The sequence below is a fragment of the Bos indicus genome, chromosome 12, assembly GCF_029378745.1.
Source record: "Bos indicus isolate NIAB-ARS_2022 breed Sahiwal x Tharparkar chromosome 12, NIAB-ARS_B.indTharparkar_mat_pri_1.0, whole genome shotgun sequence".
In the NCBI taxonomy this organism is placed as follows: Eukaryota; Metazoa; Chordata; class Mammalia; order Artiodactyla; family Bovidae; genus Bos; species Bos indicus.
The window spans coordinates 27,919,462-27,941,602 of record NC_091771.1 but is presented as its reverse complement, the minus strand read 5'-3'; the positions used below and the strand labels follow the sequence as shown (position 1 = coordinate 27,941,602).

The window sequence follows — 22,141 nt, the reverse complement described above, 5'->3', positions numbered from 1 at the left end:
CCCTCAGAGAGAGAACTTCAAATGTGAAGCGTTTATTAGTCACCTTGGTTCTATTTTTTAATCACTGCTTTAAAAATCCATCTCTTTAAATCTCTCTCTCTTTCTCTCACTGTTGGTTAAATAAAAGTAGCAATAAATACAATCTGCCCTGAGCAAACAGACCATACATCAATAAGTGAACACTTAGCCTAAGCTATTTTCCATGAGACCCATGAAGCATTTCTAATTGAAACTTAACAAGCTACAAGCAGCAGACACTCTAATCATCAGTTCTAGAAGGGAAATGTGAGCCTGGGTGCAGACATAGAAGCTTTTTAATTTATTTGGAAGAGAGTGTGACTGTATGCTTGCATGGTATAATTTTTTTTTAATTGCTGGAGTGTCATTGTTTGTTATTTCACATTTATTGAAAACTGTAGATGCCACATGTAACAGAATAGTAATGTCTTGTTCCAACCTGATGGCTTAATCTTACTAAACCACAATAATATATGCTGGCTAGAGTTGGGAATATTTAATAAAACACTGGAATAAATTTGTTGTGCTTACATTTTAAGGAAATTAATTGAAGCACCTTCATCTGAAAAATTTAAAACTTTATTGATTTTAAGTTTGTATGAAACAGCAGTGCAGGGGTGATAACTAGGTAATAGATGTACCTCTAAGAAGATCTGAGTCATTGATCATAGGAGCAGGTGTGCCATGATGGAGGCATACCTGCTCTGCGTGCACATTTGTTTCATTTGAGCGTCACAAGTGTCTAAGGTGGCAGGGCAGACATGACCATCTCTATTTTATAAATAAGAAGCCTAAGGCTTGGAGAGACTGTCCCACCCAAGATCGCAAAGGAGGAGGAGCCCAGAGCGTCCAGTCCCCAGTTAGTCACAGATCAGGTCTACGCAACCTCACAGTGTCTCCACAATTTGTCAAAAGGGCTCTTTGGTGACCGGAAAGGCGTCATGATTCTATTTTGTCCTCGAAGGCGCTTGGGCTAAACCCCTCCTCCCTTTTCTCTTCACTGATCAGGGATCCAGAGTCCGCCCACTCCACCGGCAGCTGCGTGCACGGTTTGTTCAGATAAATTACTTGCCAAGCTAGAGCTGAAAGCTGAAACATGTGACTATTCAAAAAACAGATGCAAAAGGACAACAGAGGTGAATGAGAACTACTCAAAGTCCAAACCTTGGCGGTTCTCTTTCTTCTGGAAGAACAACCAACAACTGTCGTTAGACATTCACCAAGTCATTTTGCACGATCCAATTAAAGAACAAGTACTGGTTTGAAATGGTTAAAACATAACCGTAAGAGGGAGATGAAAGCAAAGTTCAAGGGAGCCTATGCGTCTCCCTTGTCTTCCTCGAAGGCGTCCTAGACTGGGGTCTTGCGGGAAGCGCCACTCGGGCTGCGCACGTGGGGCGGCTCTTCACGCGAGCATCTTCCTTAGAGACCGCAATGGAAAGTCCACCTCGGGTCCTTCTCTCCCAACATTTCAAGTTCCAACATATTTCTCCCCACCTTGCCCTCCCAATACAATTTCGGCCAGTTCCTAATCAACTCCAGTCTCATCAGTCGTTCTTCTCTGCCTCCGAGTAGGGAGAGAAGAGAAAAGCAGGTGCTTTTCCTCTGGGCGCACCCCGCTCCCACAGACCCCGCGCCGAACTCGGGAAAGTTGGGGTGGCCGCCTCCCTTCCCGGGCTCGGCGGCTTCTTCCAGGAGGGGCGCGGATGGGGTGTAGAAAGCGAGCTCGCAGGGAAAGTCCTGCAGCGGAAACATCCCTGGCTGCCCCTGGGCGCAGAGAGGCACAGGTGCTTTTTCTCCGACGTCCGAGAGCCGCGCCCGCTGCGCCGGGCCCACGATCGCGCCCCCTGCGCGGGCTCCCGCTCGCCCTTTGCGCCCCAGTCCCCCCTCGCCCTCCCCCTCATCCAGGGAGGCGGGGGGAGGCGCGGGGCCACAGGTAATCATTGCCAGCGGGGCCCGCGGGGGGAAGCGGGGGTGGGCGGCGCGGCGGGGCGCGGGCATAAAGGGGCGCGGCGCGGCGCCCGTGCGCCCGGCTCCCGCGCAGCATGCCCGCCCGCGCCCCGCCGCGCCGCCTGCGGGCGTTGCCGCCGCCGCCGCCGCCGCTGTGGCTGCTGCTGCTGGCCCTGGGCGGTCGCCCCCTGCGCGCCGAGCCCGGCGACGGCGCGCAGACCTGGGCCCGCTTCGCGCGCCCTCCGACCCCCGAGGCCGCGGGGCTACTCCACGACACCTTCCCCGACGGCTTCCTCTGGGCCGTGGGCAGCGCTGCCTACCAGACGGAGGGCGGCTGGCAGCAGCACGGCAAGGGCGCCTCCATCTGGGACACGTTCACCCACCGCCCCCCGGCGCCTCCAGGCGACCCCTCGGCGGCCGGCTGGCCGTCGGGCGCCCCGTCGCCGCCCCCGCCCGCCACCGGGGACGTGGCCAGCGACGGCTACAACAATGTCTTTCGAGACACGGAGGGGCTGCGCGAGCTCGGGGTCACCCATTACCGCTTCTCCATCTCGTGGGCGCGGGTGCTCCCCAATGGCAGCGCCAGCGCCCCCAACCGGGAGGGGCTGCGCTACTACCGGCGTCTGCTGGAGCGGCTGCGGGAGCTGGGCGTGCAGCCCGTGGTCACCTTGTACCACTGGGACCTGCCCCAGCGCCTGCAGGATGCCTACGGCGGCTGGGCCAACCGCGCCCTGGCCGACCACTTCAGGGATTACGCCGAGCTCTGCTTCCGCCACTTCGGCGGCCAGGTCAAGTACTGGATCACCATCGACAACCCCTACGTGGTGGCCTGGCACGGCTACGCCACAGGGCGCCTGGCTCCCGGCGTCCGGGGCAGCCCGCGACTCGGTTACCTGGTGGCGCACAACCTCCTCCTGGTGAGTGCGAGGGGGCCAGGTGGAGGGCCACGCCGGGGAGAGGGCCCCTGGAGACGCCAGGGCAAGAGGGGTGTCTGACTGGGGGATGCCAATCAGAGGAGGTTCCATTGGAGCACACCTGTGCGGTTTCCTGGGGTTCACGCCCAGGGAGGGTGGGGGGCGCTGAGCTTCTTGGGTTTCCCAGGAAATCGTGGAGTCGAGAATGGGAGGGAAACCCCGCGGTGGGCGCGCCAGGGGACTGCCTTTTTTGAGGCCACCGTCAAAAAGAAATGGGGATTCGTTTCTCTCATGAGAAATGGGAGCGCCTTTCTCTTGAGGGTAGAGAATTCCTAGAGGTGAAATAGGACTAGGAGCGGCCGCCAGAGCACGAGGAAAGAAGTTTGCTTGGAAGCCACACAGACAGCATTGCTCTCTGCTAGAGTTTGTGGAGATGTCACGAGTTCAGTTTAATCCAATAAGATCTGTCTTGCTTGTGGCACAAGTTCACACTGCAGCAAACTCGAAGATGTTAAAATCGCATCTCCTGCAGAGCAGAGTTTCAACTGTCTTTCTTTGGAAGTTCTTTCAGTGGCAGGATTGAGAACTACATCCGCCAACCTTACTTAATCAGCAGGAGTGTGAAGACCCCTTGTACAGTCTTAAAAAAAGCTACCTAAGATACAGAAACTACTAAAGGGCGGGATAGATTGTGTACTACAACAACTGTATGTACGCGATGCTGTCTCCAGTTGGAAGGATTCCCCAGGGATGAGATTATTAGCCTGACAAAATTGATTTTAACACCCTTGTGCAAAAGGCTTAATACATTTTGGCAGAGGAGGAATTAATGTGCCATGATGACGACGTCTTCCAAAGAATTATTTCTCCCTTTTCTCCTTTACTTAGTCTTCAAGATTAGGTTCATCAATTTGAGGGTTCCTTTATAACGTCAGTTGTTTGTACACTTCTTACAGTTTTGTATCATAATAGAATATTTTATATGTATATGTGCAAACCTTTTAATAAATGGGCTTAAATGTATAACATTTGGCACAGTATTTTGGTGACTTCTGCATTTACTGGAAGACCTATTTTTAAATTTAGAATTAAGCCACATATTTTGAACAAAGTCAAGATGAAGACTCACTTCTACACACTTTTAATCGAAGCCATAGGTAATTGAGGCAGAACAGTTCCTGGGTCATTGAGTTGACTTACCACTCAGAGCTGCTGATAGTGTGTAATAAGGGCTAATTAGATTGTGTGTCAGCTCCAAAAAAACCTGCTTGCTACCACAGGTCATAAAAGAATGTTGAGTTTGTTTGACCAAAAACTTGTGATTTAGTGATTCCATATTGGCATATATATATTTTTCAGTAAGATACTTTAGAGCAGTGGTAATAAACGTGTTCAGTCTGTCAGCTCTTTGAAGGAATCAGAAGACCCAAACAGCACCTGTTCATGATTGGTGATAGAAAACTATGGAAAAAGCTTGTCCCTCTTTTGGAGAAAACATAAGCAAATTTCAGTTCATGTCAGAAACAAGAGATTTGTGGACCAACTGAAGGACCAAATAGACTATTCCTGCAAAATTACTATTGTAGATTTAAATCGTATGAGTTCTGTTTTTAGAATGCATGTAATAAACTCTGTATGAATATAAAACTCATCAATTGTTATGATAACCACTTACCCATTCATTTCATACATAAGATAAGGAACTGGGACCACAGGAGCTTTCTGGTACTCTGGCATATTAAATAGTCAACACGCTTTTGACTCTTGTGCCCACTTTTTGCCTTTTGATTAACTTCCCAGTTATATTTTTGTCTCCTTACACAAAAACTTGCCAAACACTAACCATCCTTCCCAGTGGACTTTGTGTTCATAAGAAATTAGTAACAAATGGACAGTTGCTTTTGCTGATGTTGCAAACATAATTACAGTTGCTGTAAAAAATTAATTTTGCTTTCACATATCTTTGGTTCGGAGTGTAGTCATTCTTGTATCTTATGAAGAAGTAAGTTGTTATGATCAAAGATGATATCTTTAATTATGTCCTATGAGATATTTTCATTCTGATGTTAATATTCTTTCTTGGTGTTTGTGTTATGGGGAGGGGAGTATGGAAGTTTTGATCTTATTTGAAAAGATAAATCATATTCCCAGATTTTGGTAATGGAACATTTTGGTGATATTAATAGAACTTTTCAGCCAGGTTTTAGGTATTCCTGGTAGGGGCTACTGAGCCCTTAGCACATTTATTTACATTTGGGGATCTGATGCTGGTGAAGGATTGATCTGGCCAGCACTCCTCCCCTCCCCATTCTGTGTTTCCACTAATTTACAAGTAGACTAAGGAGATGCTTTAGGGAGACTGGAAATTTGACATCCCCCCCCAACCCTGTCTCCCCTCATCCCAGCACCAGATTCTTAAGAATCATTGTCTGATGGCCTGGAGGCATCAGACAGAGGCAGGCCAGACAAACTGCAGGATGAATAATGGGATGGGGAAGCTTTGCTCGGAATGGAGGTCTTCCTGTTTTTTGTGGGGTTTTGGTACTGAGGTCCCCTTGATAGAAATAGCCTGTATGTGTGTATGTATGAGAGAAAGAGACAGAGCCTGACAGAGCCAGAACTGACAGAAAGATTTCCCTGCAGAGCCCATGGAATCCAGACCGCTTTGCTCATCCAAATATAACCCGGAAAGAAGACGTAACTTCTCTCTAGCTTGAAGAGGGACTGCTGTGCCTTCGCAGCTCTAGAAAGATGGGTCTTAATGGCTCCTGAAGAACTAGTGTTAAGGCTGGTAGTTGGAGTCCAGCTCCAATGGTGCCTGGGAGTTTTTGTTCTGCCCATGGGATTCTGGGGAGGACCAGGACCAAGTTCGAGATGCACATGGGACTCCCAGGGAGTCTTGAAAATGTCTGTTCAGGGAACCTGTGACAAAAAGACAACTTTTTGGGGGGCACGGGGGATATTTATTTATTTATTTTGCTGTGTTGGGTCTTAGTGCGGCACATGGACTCTTAGTTGTGGCTTGTGGGATCTAGGTCCCCAACCAGAGGTTGAACCCGGGCCCCCTGCATTGGAAGCACAGAGTCTTAGCCTCTGGACCACAAGGAAGTCCCAAAAGACAACTTCTTTCACTTAAGGAGGTGGGGCTGGGAGGTACTACTTTGCGCATTAGATACAGTACAGACCTGCCTGGTTCTGAGCATCAGTGCTCCTGTCAGCTGATCTGTCTACAGCATCTGTCCAACTGCTCTTCTCTTTCTTGACACACTTTCTTAGCTTGGCTTCCAGAACCTCACTGTCTCTCCCTTCTCTCAGCTCACTGGCAACTTCTTCCCAGTTCCCTTTGCTTATTCCTCCCTGTCATGTCTCTAAATGTTGGAGTGCTGGGGCCTCCCTCCTGGGGCCTAAGCTCTAGATTTGAAGACTCTTCTTTGAAGACTCTATATCCTGATGACTCCAAATTTTGAGTCTCCAGCTAGAACTTCTCCCCTGAGAAATTCTTCTTCTCCTATATCTGAGTGTAGAAGAACAACTTCTCCTTCTCTATCTGAGTGTAGAGCTTATCCTCTTTGATGTCAAATAGACATGCCACATTTAACATCGAAAAGCAAATTCCTGTCTTCCCCATCTCCATCGTGGTAGCTTTGCTCTTTCAGTTGGTTGGACACCAAAGCTTAACTTCTTCCTTTCTCTAAAATCTTATGTTCAATCCATCAACCAATCCTATAGCTCTGCTGCTGCTGCTGCTGATGCGTCACTTCAGTCGTGTCTGACTCTGTGTGACCCCATAGATGGCAGCCCACCAGGCTTCCCCGGCCTTGGGATTCTCCAGGCAAGAACACTGGAGTGGGTTGCCATTTCCTTCTCCGGTACATGAAAAGTGAAAGTGAAGTCGCTCAATCGTGTCCGACTCTTAGTGACCCCGTGGGCTGCAGCCTACCAGGTTCTTCCATCCGTGGGATTGTCCAGGCAAGAGTACTGGAGTGGGTTGCCATTGCCTTCTCCAGCCTATAGCTCTACTTACCTTCAAAATGTATACAGAATCCAGCCACTTCTCTCTTTATCTAAAACTCCAGGTCCAAGCCCCCATCACATTCTGCCTGGATCACTGGAACAGCCTATGACGGATGTCCTTGCCTCTGCCCTTGCTCCTTGCAGTTTGCCACGGCAGATATTCCCAAGGATATCATTATGAATGAACAGGATAAAGTCCCCTGTTTATTAAAATCACATTTTTTTCTTTAAGAACTAGCTCACATGCTCCCTTTGGCCCTACACTCAAATTCCATCTGTTCCTTCTGTGGAACCCACAGTGCTTCACTCTGATGCCCCCTACCACACTTTTTCTTTCATTTAATCATTTGCTTAACTAGCCAGGTAATTCCTTAAATGAGGAAAACACATTCACTTCATCTATCCTAAAATGCCATCTTGCCCTTGGTAAGTGCTAAGTAAGTGACTTCTGGCTATTTAACAGCCTGACTTTGCCCTTATAAACTCATGTTCCTAAGATCTGTTCTCTTCATCAATTTTCTAGCCACTTTCTTATGGGACAGGGAGTATTAAATCCTAATCAGATAGTAAGATCAGTAACTATAATGGTGCAGAATCTGACATTTTCAGTAAAAATTTAAGGGTCATCATCACATGTATGACTCCATTGTAAAAGTTTCCAAACAACTTAAAACTGTCTATAAACACTATGAAACATTATGACAAAGTTTTCAGAATGGGAGATGGGGGAATTCTCCTGGCTGGTTTTAGGAGCATGTATTGGAAGTGGCTTTGTTATCTGGTTGAGCTGTCCTTCCCCAAGTAATAGTGGAGGCAATTTATCTATTAGATACATGTTCGAATTATAAGGCTATGTACTTTTGTGAAGCACTTTACCAATTTTCCGCTCATTAAAATTTTTTGGTACATTGCTGGAATAATCAACTGAGTTGAATGTTAATGTATTTTATAGACTACTGAATTCAATAGTGTATTTAATCAGAAATGGTTAAAATATCTCCTGAAGAGCTTGACTCACTCTTCTTTGAATATCTGATTGAACACAATGTTTTTTGAAGGTCACAGTCAAGTCCAAGAAAAATTTAAGAATAGGAAAAAAACTAAAAATAATTTCAAAATCAAAGTAGTGTTTAACAGTGTCAATTCTTTTGAGTTGAAGAGGGAATACTAAGCATTCAAATAATGCCAATGTGCATTTCTCAAGTACAAAATGACTAAACGCACAATCTGAATATAGTAGTTAGTCATAAAGTTTGCACACAGAAGTCTTCTGAGTTATCTTATTTTTTCAAACAACATGATGTTCCAAGCCAGAATTTTAAAATTAATTTGTACAAAAAGTATGTTTCTTTGTAATTATTTCAGCAGCATTTGACTAGATTTTCAAATCAGTTTTGAAATCACCTACTTTACATAAAACATATTACCAAATACCTTTTCTGGATGTTTAAAAGGAATGTTATCTTTTTAAGGCATAAAGGAAATTTTAGGTCTAGGAAGAGAATAAAAAACAAAATTGGGAGGACGAGAAATAAAGAGAGGGTAAGTAAAAATGCATACGGTTTCTGAATCCTTCAAGATCCACATCTCAGGAAACTACAAAGTGATACTTGCAATCTCAGTTGCTCAGTTGTGTCCAGCTCTTTGCGACACCACGGACTGCAGCACTCTAGGCTTCACTGTCCATCACCAACTCCTGGAGCTTGCTCAGACTCATGTCCATCAAGTCAGTGATCTATATTTAAACAGATAAGCATAATTTAAACATATAATTATGCTTTATTTATAGAATTATGTATTTATGTGATTAAAAATAATTTAAGCATATATTTAAACAGATAAGCATAATATATTTAAATAGATAAGCTTAACTACCTTTTATATGCTCTATCTTGATATATTCTGGGTACAGAGATAAAGTATCACCATAGCTCTTCTATCTTGGGATAAACTCTTATTTATCCTTCAAAGACTTGACTCAAGTACTCCCCTTTTGTAGTAACAAGAGGCAGAGAATCATTTACTCATTTGTGGCTCTTTGAGGCCACAGACTGTATATCATATTTTTTTTAGCACTTATCTGAGTCCTTGGAGCAGAAGAAATACTGATACCAGTTTTAATGAATGAATAAACACAGATATAAAATAATCTTTACTTATTTCACTATGTCCTTCTTTTCTTTTTTGTAAATTGAATATCTGCAATCTGCTTTCTCACCCAGTATCTGGGAAGGAGTTTTAAAAAGTGAGGAAGAGCAAAGGAAACAATTTCTACCCAGACAGGAATGTGACCTTTGTGCATTTCCAAGGCAGATAATATCTCCATTTTCATCCAGTGGATGGGGGATAGGGAAGGAGGAGTATGTGACCTTGTGGGAGCTTCACCTGAAGGCTGCACCATCTCTCGCACTCACCTCCCATTGACAGAATTCAGTCACGTGGTGCAGGGAGCGGAGGCGTATGCAGCTGCGGAGCTGTGTGCTCAGCAAATCAATTGGGAACAGGTCATTAAGGACAAGCGGTGGTCTCCCCCACACTGTCCACCTCTCAGATACATTGTGAGAATTAAAACAAAATCAGGTATGTCAACATGTTCTGAAAAATGTAAAGAGCTCTACAAAGGTGAGGTATGAATCTTTATAGTCAATAAAAGCAAAAGAACTTGAGAAGTGATCCTCTTGAGCTGTTTAGATGAAAGGAATTAGACAAATGTGTTAGAAATTGTTGCCTCACTTAACTTCATTCGTAACCCTCAGCATTCAGTGGGACAGTCTTTGCAGTTATTTCAGCAGCATTTGACTAGATTTTCAAATCAGTTTTGAAATGACCTATTTTACAATAAAACAAGTACCTTTTCTTGATGTTTAAAGGAAATCTACTAAAATTTATGACTGATATAATTTGGTATATTGACTTAAGATAAATGTTTAGTCAACTTGCATGGCTCCAGTCTGAATAGATTTTTTTTTTCTTAATAACATTATTTGCAGTATGGATGTCAGAACATCAGCCATGAACCAGTATCATTTATAGTTTGATAAAATAGTCAAGGTAAACTGAAACCAGTTTTATACATTAAGCCTTCCCTGGTGGCTCAGATGGTAAAGAATCTGGCTGCAATGCACAGACCCAGTTTCGATCCCTGGGTTGGGAAGATCCCCTGGAGGAGGGAATGGCAACCTGCTTCAGTATTCTTGCCTGGAGAATCCCATGGACAGAGGAGCCTGGTGGGCTACAGTCCATGGGGTCATAAAGAGTCAGACACAACTGAGTGGCTAATGTTTTAAATATAATTTGAACAGACATTATTTCCATGTCTGTAAATGCACTATTATTTGATAATTAGAATAAAAAGGCAACAGAGGAATCTTAGGTCAGATTTCTTCTCTGGACCAACTCCTTGCAGTTGTCCTGGGATCCTCTGGCTTCTGCTCAACTATTTCTAGCAAAAGCAACCCAGCTTCTCTGAAGTAGCCCACTTGATTTTATCTTCCATATTGATTAGAAACCTGCCTCTATAGAGGACTCACCCCTGGTTGTCTCTGCCTTCCTCGTGTCAAAAAATAAAACAAATTGTTTTTTGTGGAGACAGCTTTTCAAATATCTGAAAAGGCCACTATGTTCTTCCTAAGTATTTTCTCCTTTATTCACATTCCGGGTCAGGCCTCCAAGAATTAGAGGGAGCTGCCATTTAGTCAGGGCTCCTTCTTGGGGAGATGCAGTGAGAGAGACAGGAAGGTGGTTGAATTCTGAGAAAGCAAATGTGACCCTTGAGAGGCCTCTTTGTCTTCTGACCCTTGAGGAGAAGGTGGGGAGGGAGAAGGAACAATTGACCTTTCTATTAATATCTCCCCAGGGGGGGTGTGTCTTTGAGGAACAGTGCAGAATGGAGTTGGCTGTCTGTGGGATCTGCCCATGGCCATCGTCCTTACCAAGGGGCTGCGGATGGTGGAGATGACTGAGGACACCTGGAGTTGGAAGGGTGTTCTGGGTTCTGTGTCCTGGGGGCCATTGCACAGCCACACCAGGTGAAGCAATGCCCAATTCATGCCACAGGATCAGTGGCTGGAGGGGCAAAGGGATGGACGCGGAGGCTTCTCTTAAGATTCGATGTGCAAACCAAGTTTCAGCTGCCCCCAGGATTCAGCACATATTTCTTGTTCTGGACACTGGATCCTTACCCTACTGTCCAAGATTGCATTGACGGCTTTGGTTGCCACCTTCCTGTGGACTCAGATTGGTGTGAGGTCAGCTAAAACCTCTCAGGTTTTAAAATTTTTCCCTGTGTGAATTGCTCTTAAACCAGATTTTCCCTGTCATCTCCTTTTGTTGTTTATTTTTGAACTTTTAATCTTATTAAATTTCATCCTCAATATGTAAAGGTGAGAGGAGGATTATGACAGATGGTGAATACTTCTTAAAAATTGAACATCACCTAAATATATTAGGGTGAGCAGTTAAAGGAGTAGCAGTGCGCAGGTATAGTGGAATAGTGTTGGCCATTAAAAAGTTAATGTATGGTGATTAAAAAGTTGCTCATGGTATGTTAGTAAGAGAAAAATGCCATTTGCTATATTATGCTTCTTACATATCTTAGCTGTGTGAGTGAGTGTGAATGAGTAGAGAGCATTCTCCAGTTGTCGCCCTTTACCCCAGCTTTTTTCCTGACATGCCAAGCCTAGATTTGCTATCCCTGCTTTCTGCTCCATAAAATTCTGTCCTGCCTGTCTTATAATATTTCACATATTTTATTGAAATAATTTGTTTCTTGGTCTTCCCCCTGCAAAGATCTCAGCTTTGTGATGCCAGGAGTCATGTTTATATCACTTACCATTTGGGGGTGTTTCTAGATAGTGTTACAGGTAAATTTTTTTTTTCTTCTGATTGTCTGGGTTTTTTCCCCCTAATTGTTCTATAAGCAAAATGTGGTACTTTTGTGGTGGAAAAGTCATAAGAAATGTTTCTGGGAAAAGATGGCAGATTGAATTTACCCATCGAATTTTTCTCTCTTGAAACCCCATTAAACTTCAGTAACTGTTGGTTGCTCAGTTGTGTCCAACTCTTTGTGACCCCATGGACTGTAGCCTGCCAGGCTCCTCTGTCCATGGAATTCTCCAGGCAAGAATACTGAAGTGGGTAGCCGTTCCCTCTCCAGGGGAACTTCCTGACCCAAGGATAGAACCTGGGTCTCCTGCTTTGTAGGCAGATTCTTTACCATCTGAGCCACGAGGGAAACCCTTTAATAAAGTGACCATTAGCAAAGAAACAGTTAAAACAAAGAAAGGGGAATGGGCAAGAGGAGGGAAGGAGGGAAGGAGGGAAGGGAGACGGAGGAAGACATTGAGTGGAGATAACTGTAGAAACAAAACTTTAAAAGCTCAGAAGCAGATGGTGGCGTATTCCTGACTCAGTGGATCCGTGCAAGCTGACTACTAGATTGGCTGTGGGAGAAGCCAAGAACCAATCCTACGATTGCAGATTCTCAGAGAATAGCAAGACCAGGTGCTCTGGAAAGGGTGCTGAAGGGTGTGGGTGCTAAAATGAGAACTGGTTGAAAGCTGTGTAAGAAACAGCTAGATTTCCGGATCTTATCCCCATCATCCCCACTGCTGGGCGTATGTCACTTCTCCACTTAAGGAGAAAACTCAAAGTGGATTTTCTGGAGTGTATAACATGGAAAGCATCTGGACTGAGGGACCTCAGGCATATTTGAGGGCATGAGCACCACGCTGGAAAAAGGGACTAAGTGAACATATGAGCCTGGAAGTGGAGACCCGCACCCCCTTTCCCGGCCCCTCTTTTTATTCCATCCCCAGCCCTTCTTGCCCAACAGGCTCTTGGAACATTGGCCATGTGACTTCTGCTCTCCAGGTAGGGACTGGAAGCATCTTCTCCTGGGAATCTGATGAGCTCATGTGGAAAGACCTAAGACGCTGGTCCTAAAGGTTCCACAACAAAATGGCAGAGACAGAGCACTCCACAGTGAAGCTTGCAGTCAACACACCCCACCCACATGTTTCAGCTGGGGTTTTTGTTTCTCATTCTTAAACATGAGTAGACAATTAGGAATCAGCAGGATCTGAGGAAAGTGTCTAACATGAAAGACTGAGACCCACCTAAATAGAGAGGAAAAAAAGCAACTTTGGGGGGAGAAAACTTGGAGGAAACTGAGACTATATGGGGAGAAAAAAAGCTAAAAGGAAAAAGACAGTCAAAAGATAAAAATTCTAGTTATAAAAATAAGGAAGTCATAGGATGTAATGAACAGCTTTGTGATTACAGTTAGTACTGTGTTGTGTATTTGAGAATGCTAAGGGAGGTTGATCCTAAAAGTTCTTGTAAGAAAAAAAACTGTAACTGTGTTTGGTGATAAATGTTGATTAGACTTATGGTGATGGTCATTTCATAATATAGGCAATCTATGTTGTGTACCTGAAGCTAATATAACATTATATGTGAATTATATCTCAGTAAAGAAAAATAAATTTTAAGAAACCTCAGTAAACTCTTAAAGAGTTAAGAGAATATGTTGCATCTAGGAAATAGGAATAGGATAATACAATAAAATAGGTGGGGGAAAGAACACATGGAAATTAAATATTATAGCAGACTTGAAAAATTTAATAGATTGGAAAATACAGGTGATAAAATCTCTGTAAGAATAGAGCAAGGAGGCAAATAGATGGACAATTGTAGAATAAAAGTAAGAAAATCAGTGAACCATCCAGAGGTCCATCATTGAAATAACAGGAGTTCTGGAAAGAGAGGGGTGCAAAAGTGTTGTGTCTGGGGACCCCACTGAACTATGCTTCTCAGTTCTGTATACTTGCATCCCACATAGTCTGTGGGCTAGAACATGTGACTTGTTTTGTTCAGTGGGACAGTAACAAGTGTGACGCAAGCAAAAACTTGATAACTACTTTCACACTGAAGTTTTTCTTTCTGGATCACTCCCTCTTGAAAGTGCCAGAGATAAGGGCCTCTCTGTAGGCTACCAATCAGACCTTCTGGCTCTTATATCTCTCTGTAAGGACCCAATACAATATAGCAGGAACCAGTTCATTCTTCTCTTTTCATCGGAGTTGGAATGCCTGAATCATTGCATCGGGAGCAGCATTCCTCCCAACTAAGACATTCCCCCAGGTTACTGCTGGTGAAATACTTAGAATTAGGGCACCATCTTGTGACAGAGGTCTATCTGCCCCCCTGAATATCACTCAGAATGGCATTTGCTTTGCCTTCTGGGAAATCAAGCCTCGGTTGGGTTTAGTTGGTCTTCTGAGAAGCAGATGTCAAGACAGCATTAGATGTGCAGGACATTTATTGATGGGCAACAACAGTAGAGTGAAAAGCGGGGGAAGCCAGAGAAGGCAGATGAGCCTTTAGGACATGATGGCTGTCTGACGCATGAGCGTGGGAAGGAGGGGGCATGGGATGAGAAGAGTCTCAGATGGCAGTATAGGTCTAAGAACCATCCAACCAGGCCCATGAGGAGTTCTGAGCCATCATTCTGAGCCATCGTTGGAGGAGTCCATGGCTTGCAGGAACAGGTCTGCTTAGTACCCCTGGCTTGTTTCAGTTATAAGGGAGTAGCCATTGAGAAGCATGGCCTCAGGGCCATTGCAGTGGAGGGTGACGAGGGTAGCAACTGGCGCAATCCGTCAATTATGCTTCTCATGGCAGGAGAACTGAGTGACACATTTTCACCGCTACCAAAAAAACCAGCAAGTTATGCCATTTAGAAGAAAGGAATGAAAATTATTTCCAACCAGATGTATTTACCTCTACTATCAGTCATTCATGAGGGTAGAATAATGAGATTTCAAGACATCCAAAGTCTCAGAAAATACATCTTGAATGCCTTACAGAGAAGTTATTGGAGGAAGAACTCCATGTAGCATGATATAGATCAGACGGAAGAAGACATGGAATGTTCAGAGCGGTACATATAACTTGGGAGCATAATGATGAATTGAAAAATCTGCTGTGCAGCAGACCTAAGAGCAACCAGTCTGGAAGAGGGGAAGATTCCAGAAGTGTGTCTCCAAGAAAAATATTGGAGGCCAATGTGACCTTGCAGAAGTTTGTGCTATTGGAAAGTGTGAGAAGAATTAGCCATAGGTGCAAAGAAAACCAAGGAAGTGAAAAAGCAATGCAATAATTAACAAAATCAAGGAAAAAAAAAATAAGAATGGAAACTTAGTCTTAATTACCACATTAGATGCCCAGCTGTGAGTCATAGTCCTGTTGGCAGAGTAACGTCAGCATTGAATATTATTCAACCAGATCCTGCTATATAACGAAATTGCCTGTGTGAGACAGCTAAATCCTCATCCACCCTATCAGGAAGTCAATGGATCTAAAGTAGGGAAGTGTGGAAATGTGCTGTGTGCTCAGTCGTGTCCAACTTTTTGAAACCCCATGGACTGTAGCCCTCCAGGCTCCTCTGCCCATGGAATTCTCCAGGCAAGAATACTGGAGTGGGTTGCCATTCCCTCCTCCAGGGCATCTTCCTGACTCAGGGATCGAAGCCGTGTCTCTTGCATCTCTTGCGTTGGCAGGTGGGTTCTTTACCACTGAGCCACCTGGGAAGCCCCTTGGAAATGTGTAGATATCAAAAGAAAATGTCATAAAAGTCATAGATGGCTACCTCTGGGGAGGTAACTGGGGACAATGGGGGTGGGAAGTAGGGCAGGAAACTGTGATTATTATTTTAAGCTCCCTAAAAATTAAAAAAAGAAATAATTTTTACCATCACTTAATTTTGTTGTTATAGCACATATTTGCAGCATTTCAGCCTGGAGAATTATTTTTGAATCAAGCTTTGAGGTATTTTCCAATTTTCAGATTAATGCTGTCTGAGTTTTTCATCCTTTCGATAAAATAATAAAAATGTTGAAAAGAAACAGGGCCATGAGCAAACTCCATAGGGTATTGTTAGTCACCTTCTCCCAGCTGGACTGTCTCCCACTAATCATGTTTCAAACATCTATCAGTGTTTGACACCTAACAACAAATTAGTAAATTTTTGTTTAATCAATAAACTCTTAAAATATGGCCCTTCAAGCACTATTCATATATCTACAGTAGTATCCTTGTATCTGTCCGACTTTTCTTCTTCTTGACCCCAAGAATATTCCAAGAAGATCTGACAGTTGTCAAAACTATTACATTGAGAGTCTATTGTGTTTTCAGACAAGCTATAAAACTGTAAAAAAAATTAATTGGGTGCTGGTTTGGCATTTATTTTATGAATCCATGTTTCTTCCTCATTTTCCTCTCTTCCTGTACTGATGTGCTTTTATTAAGCTGTTATGTAATTTGCTCATGGGTCTGTTGTTTCTGAAATGCATATTTTATTCCCTGTTAAAAATTAAGAACATTTTCAATCTTCAGGCACCTTATGCTTAGTGATCCCTCAAAGTTTCATAATTTCATAATTATAACTGCAAATCCTTTTGGTAGGTCCTTTTTGGAGATGATGAATTTGGAAAGGCATCTAATCTCCTGGAGTGCTTTCCTCGTGCTGTGATTAGGAATCCAAGTCTAGAATGTAGTCTGAGGATAGATACGATAGAAGGCCAAGATGCAACAGAGTCAAACATGCTGGTGACAGTAGTTAAAAGGATTCTCCAGGATAGATAAAGACAATCTAAGAAAGATCTGGAAGATTAGAGCAGGCCTGGTGGTCTTCAGGAGACACAACACAGGCATTGGATTAAGGAAGTTAGATAATTGAAACGATCAGTCAACCTCCCAACGCAGTGCTGCCGTTGAAATCAACTTTATTATGTTGAGGGTAATAAACTGATTTTTAGAAATAGATGTCTTTTGTACAAATAAGCTCAACCACTCGAATATCATTAAGCGTTTGTGCCCGTTGTACAAGTCATGTACTGTATACGCAGTTTGTAATCCTAGATTTTATTTCACATAGATTCAGTTCTGCTGAGCAAGCTCAGAGTAACATGGGGGTTGATATCTTGATGAATTCATGCCTGGCTGGGCGCCCTGCTGAGAAGTGTAATGCCTAACAGGGCAAAGAGGTTGTTTCACTCGAGTGAAGTGGGCTGATGTGGGGGAAGCTGTGGCCCTTGGGGTGCATGTACCCCAAGTAAACCTCTGTCAGGAGGGAGAAGGGATGGCTCTGCCAGATTCTCTGATTGTAAAAGAAGCTAGAAACTTTGAATTTTGAGTGAAATTTCTTGATTTTTGAAGGTCATCTCAAAAAAATAAAAGTAAGCACGACATGGGTTTCCCAGGTGACACAGTGGTAAAGAATCTGCGTGCCAACGCAGGAGATGCAAGTGACGGGTTCAATCTCTGGGTCAGGAAGATATTCTGGAGCAGGAAATGGCAACCCACTCTAGTATGCTTGCCTGGAAAATCCCATGGATAGAGGAACCTGGTGGGCTACAGTCCATGGGGTCAAGCAGCTGAGCACATACACAAGCCCTAAGGAAGTGACTGACTTCCTGGTAAATCAACGTAGGGTATAGCTTGTTCCCTATAAGGTGTTCCCATGCCTGTCATTTTGACCAGTTTTTAAGTATTTTTCTCTTAAATATGAATGGATGGCAAATCATCAAAAGATATTTAAGGAAAGTGCTCAACATGAAACAGTGAGAATAAAATACACAGAAAAACAAACCAGGAAAAAACACATTATGCAGGAAATTGAATACATGCAAACTGAAAAAGGAAGAATCAGAGAATATTAAAACATTCTTGAACATCAACAAGGTGATTGTTGATATAAAATGTTTAGTAAAAAGATTGAAAGAGAGGAAAAGAAATGCCTCCAAAGTAGTACAAAACGACCAAGAACTGGAAGCGTTAAAGAACGGGGAAGAGATTTAAAATATGAAACACACAAGTCCGACGTCAAACTAACAGGAGTTCCAGAAAGAAAACAAGGCAATGGAGAGCAGGAAATTAAGAACTAATAAGGAAAATCCTCCAGAACTGAAGAACACAAGCCTTTAGCTTCAAAGATCTTTCTGAATTCCTAGCACGGTGGATGCACGGTTCTATATAGGGGTTTAGAAAGCTGCCTTCTGTGTAATCTTTCCCAAGAAGCTAAGGCATGTATCAACAAAATTACAGAGTAAATGGGGAGAAGTCGGATCTAGAAAACTATGACTATCATCAGTAAGAAATAAAGAAAAATCCTAGGATGAGAGCAGTTCTAGACAGCATCTAGTCCAGGTGGAACCAAAAGGATTCAAGAGAAGGAAGAACTCTAAGTGAAAAAGCAGAATCAGTAGAATAGAGGATATGGTAGTGAATATGATGGAGAATCACAAAAACATTAAAACACATAGGAAATATTACACAAATTTAATAATGAGGTGATTATTTATTCAAGGGAAAACAAGAAGCTGTACAAGAGAAAGGAAATGTTATAGACTCCTATCTGGCTCTGCAGTGAACAATATTTATATGAGATCCTGGGTATGGTTATTGATTAATGATTTGAATAAGAGCAAACATTTGGGAGAATTAGGGAAGAAAATTGAGAGGTGTGAAAGTTGGCTTTTCATTATTATGAAGAATTATTAAATGTTGGAAGAAGCATATTATTTAGAAATATGGTAGTACTTACTAAAAGAAACAGCAAAAAGTTAAATGTAGTTGTCTGCAGGGAGCAGAAGTGGGAGTTTGAGATGAGGTAGGAAAGATGTTTACTGTTTTTCATAAGCCTCTGATTTTTAAACTACATGAATGGATTTATTTAATTAAAATAATTTTGAAAAAACCTGTACCACTGAATAATGCTTTAAAGTTTCTGAAATGCTTTTGTGTTTTTTGGGGGGTGGGGCAGGTAGGTAAATGAGTTGAGAGGCTCAGAGTTTAGGGATTTAAACTACCAAGGGATTGAACTGGAATCAGAACCCAGGTTTTCTGAATTCCTGTTTCCAGTGCTCACTGCCTTACTCCAAGACTGAGTTCCCTCCTTGTCCTCACATTCAGTGCTCAGAATGGAGGAGTCACCAAAGCCTTCATTTATTTGTTTGTTTATTTTTTGGCTTGCTGGGCATCATGTAGGATCTTAAATCTCCGACTGGGGATCGAACCTGTGCCCCCTTCAGTGGAAACATGGAGTCTTAACCATGGGACCACCCGGGAAGTTCCGAGTCATCAATGTCTTTAACCTTCATTAACATCTGGAGACTCATCACTGCTAATTAAAACAAAACAACACTACTAACCCACAGACAACTGTTCTCCTTACTATTGCTGTGTAATATGCCCAAACTTATTGGCTTTAAGAAAACATTTAATTTTGTGGGTCAGAATTAGGGAAAGGCACATCTGGGCAGTTTTTCAGTGGGCTGCAAGTCATTTAGGGTTTGACCAGGCTGGGCGTCCAAAATGACCAGACGTCGCAGAGCCTCACCAACACGGTGGTCTCAAGTTAGTTTAGACTTACTGTGCGGAAGCTGGCTTCCCCCAGCAAGCATCCCGAGAGAACTAGGAGGATGTGGTGCTGACTTTTGATTAGCCTCGATGTCATGCAGTGTCAGCTTCTGGCAGAGAAGTCACAGCACCCCCCTCCCCCCACTACCCCCCACCCTGTGAGGAGTGCCAAGGTCACAATGTTGAGAGCCTTGGGGGATGTGCTATCTTCAGAAAAAACGTTTTGGCATAGCATCTCAGGCTTTCTAGCTCACTGTGATCTGCTGGGAATGCCTTTTTTCCATCTCCCCAGGACCTACACATCTTTCAATATATGGTTTATAAACTTCCTCCTCCACAGAGACTTCTATGATGTCCCTCAACAAGAAGCACTTTTTCTTTTCTCTGAATCCCTGTTGTATTTTTAATTTTTAATTTTTTTTGATGTAGACCATTTTTAAAGTCTCCATTGAATTTGTTACAATATTGTTTCTGTTTTATGTTTTGTTTTTTTTGGCCATGGGGCACATGGAATCTTAGCTCCCTAACCAGGAATTGAACCCACACCTCCTGCACTGAACCACCAGGGAAGTCCTTCCTTAATTTTTTTTTTTTTTTTTATTTTAAAGATCCTTCTTATGACACTTTCATTCTGGTGTCATCATCATCACGTTGTATACCTGTGCTGCAATCTCTGCATATTCCCTGCATAATAACTTGCCTGTTGTGTAAATATTTGCTTAGTGAGATAATGATTCCATGATAATTCAAATAATAGTCACGAAAAAGTGCATTTCAATTCAGAGCTCTTTTTTTTTTTCTTCACCATTCTCATTTCTGAAAACGGAAAGAAACCAAGCAGTCTCTGAGGAGGAGTTACAGCAGGAACCGTACGTGGCTGTTTCCTGGTATTTATTGCTACTCTGTGAGAAATAAAGAAGATGGGGGAATGAAAACCATGTCATTTACAATTTGATTAAAAAGGTTTTCTTCTTTTTTTTTTTTCTTTTCCTTTCATGTTTAAGCCCTGTGGTTTTGAATTTTCCCTTTCGTCATAGAGGAAGACAGATCAAGCAGTTAGGATTCCAGTTCCCTGTGCTGGACGCATCCTCACTTCACAGCTGTTTAACATATCCGGCCTCAGCTCAGTCCCTGTCCCCTCACCCACTGCTTTCCAGCTGCAGGAAGGACTTGCTCTTGTGCCTTGGGGCCCTTTTATCTGGTTTTTCTCTCTGCCTGGAATGTTCTTCCTCCCCACCCCACCTCCAGATCCATAGCTCCCTCACCTCCTGTAAGCCTGTGCTCAGAAGCCACTTTCTCAAATGAGCCACATCCTGAACACCCCATTTAAAATGCTTCTCCCAGCACCCCAGACTTAACAGGGACCCCTTCCTGGCTCAAGAAGCGCTTCCTGGGAACCTGGAGGAGAGAGGAGTTCATCAACTTTGTAGGTATGGTAGATAAAATGCGTGAACACGAATTTCTTGAGTTTGGTTTTTAGCTTCAGAATAGAAGACCCTAGAAGAGCAATTAAAAAACAAAAACAAACGCACGACCTCTGGCATCATAGTGGCTATTAAAGAGGCAGCCTGCGATTCCTTATGCAGCCCCCCCACAGAAGCTCATTCTTTGCATTTAGTAGTTGAGCAACCCTGCAGGGGCAAGAGGCTTATGTGTGTTAATTAACACCCTTGATGAACACTGGTAAATGAATCTGACCAAAGCCCAAGTGGACCTGCTTTTTTTGTGTGTGATAAAGAATAATCTTTGGGGATTATTTATGATCACACAGGAAGACTGCAAGGAACATTTTCCCTAGACTTGGAAATGGGGCAGAAGGATTACTGGTGTCCTTCTGAGCGCCTGCCCAGGTTAATCCCGTTCTCTGATTCTCTGCGGGTAAAGAAGAGAGTGCACCTTTGTTAGGTTTGCAGTTTACTGTGCATCAGGGTATTTTAAGTTCTATAAGTGTAGATGTTTATGGAAAAGATTCTTGCCTAATAGGCAATCCATATATGGATTTTGTCTTATTAAGATGGAAAATGAAAAGATTAAAATGACGGCATAGTCAATGAAAGGGAAAGGAAGACTCTTGTGAGTGTCACCAAAAACAGTCGCATCTCCTTTCCTTGGCACCAGGCCTCCCTTGTTTTCATACCATTTATCACCTATTTAAAAAAATTATTTACTTGTTTTGGGCTATGCTGGGTCTTCATTGCTGCACGCAGGCTTTCTCTAGTTGCTGCAAGCAGGTGATACCCTTTATTGTGTGCGCTAGCCTCTCATTGCACCGGCCTCTTTGGTTGTGGGCACCGGCTCTAGAGCGTGGGCTCAGTAGTTGTGGCGCACAGCCCAGCTGCTCCATGGCACTGGGATCTTCTGGACTAGGGATTGAACCCGCATCCCTTAATAGGCAGGTGGACCCCACAACCACCGAACCATCAGGGAACTCCCCACTTATCACCCTTTAATATTCTTTTTAGTTCACGTTTGTTATGTTTGTTGTTTGCTGTCCTTCCTCCTCCTGAGATGGAAGTCCATGGGGGCAGATGTTTTTCTCTGACTTGTTCACTGTTGGATCCCTAAGAACTGGGCCAAGCCTATAGCTGTTGTTTAGTCACCAAGTCGTATCCAACTCTTTCCTGGTGTCCAACTCATGGACTGTAGCCTGCTAGGCTCCTCTGTCCTTGGGATTTCCCAGGCAAGAACATTGGAGTGGGTTGCCAAATAGTAGATGCTTCATGAATACTTGCAGAAGGAAAATATTCCTTAATGTAGATCAGTGACTTTCAAACTCTTTTGACCTTGGCCCCAACAGTAAGAAAGGCATTTCACATGTTGACACA

At 43.4% G+C, this 22,141-nt stretch overlaps 1 protein-coding gene across 1 annotated transcript in view; it reads left to right on the top strand.

The window, feature by feature from the left end:
• Positions 1 to 2,063: 2,063 nt before the first annotated feature.
• KL (klotho) overlaps positions 2,064 to 22,141 on the top strand; it is a 38,082-nt gene continuing 18,004 nt past the window's right edge. The window contains exon 1 of the mRNA XM_019971416.2: positions 2,064 to 2,885. Coding sequence (XP_019826975.2) covers positions 2,064 to 2,885 — 822 coding nt within the window. The remainder of the gene's footprint in view (positions 2,886 to 22,141) is intronic.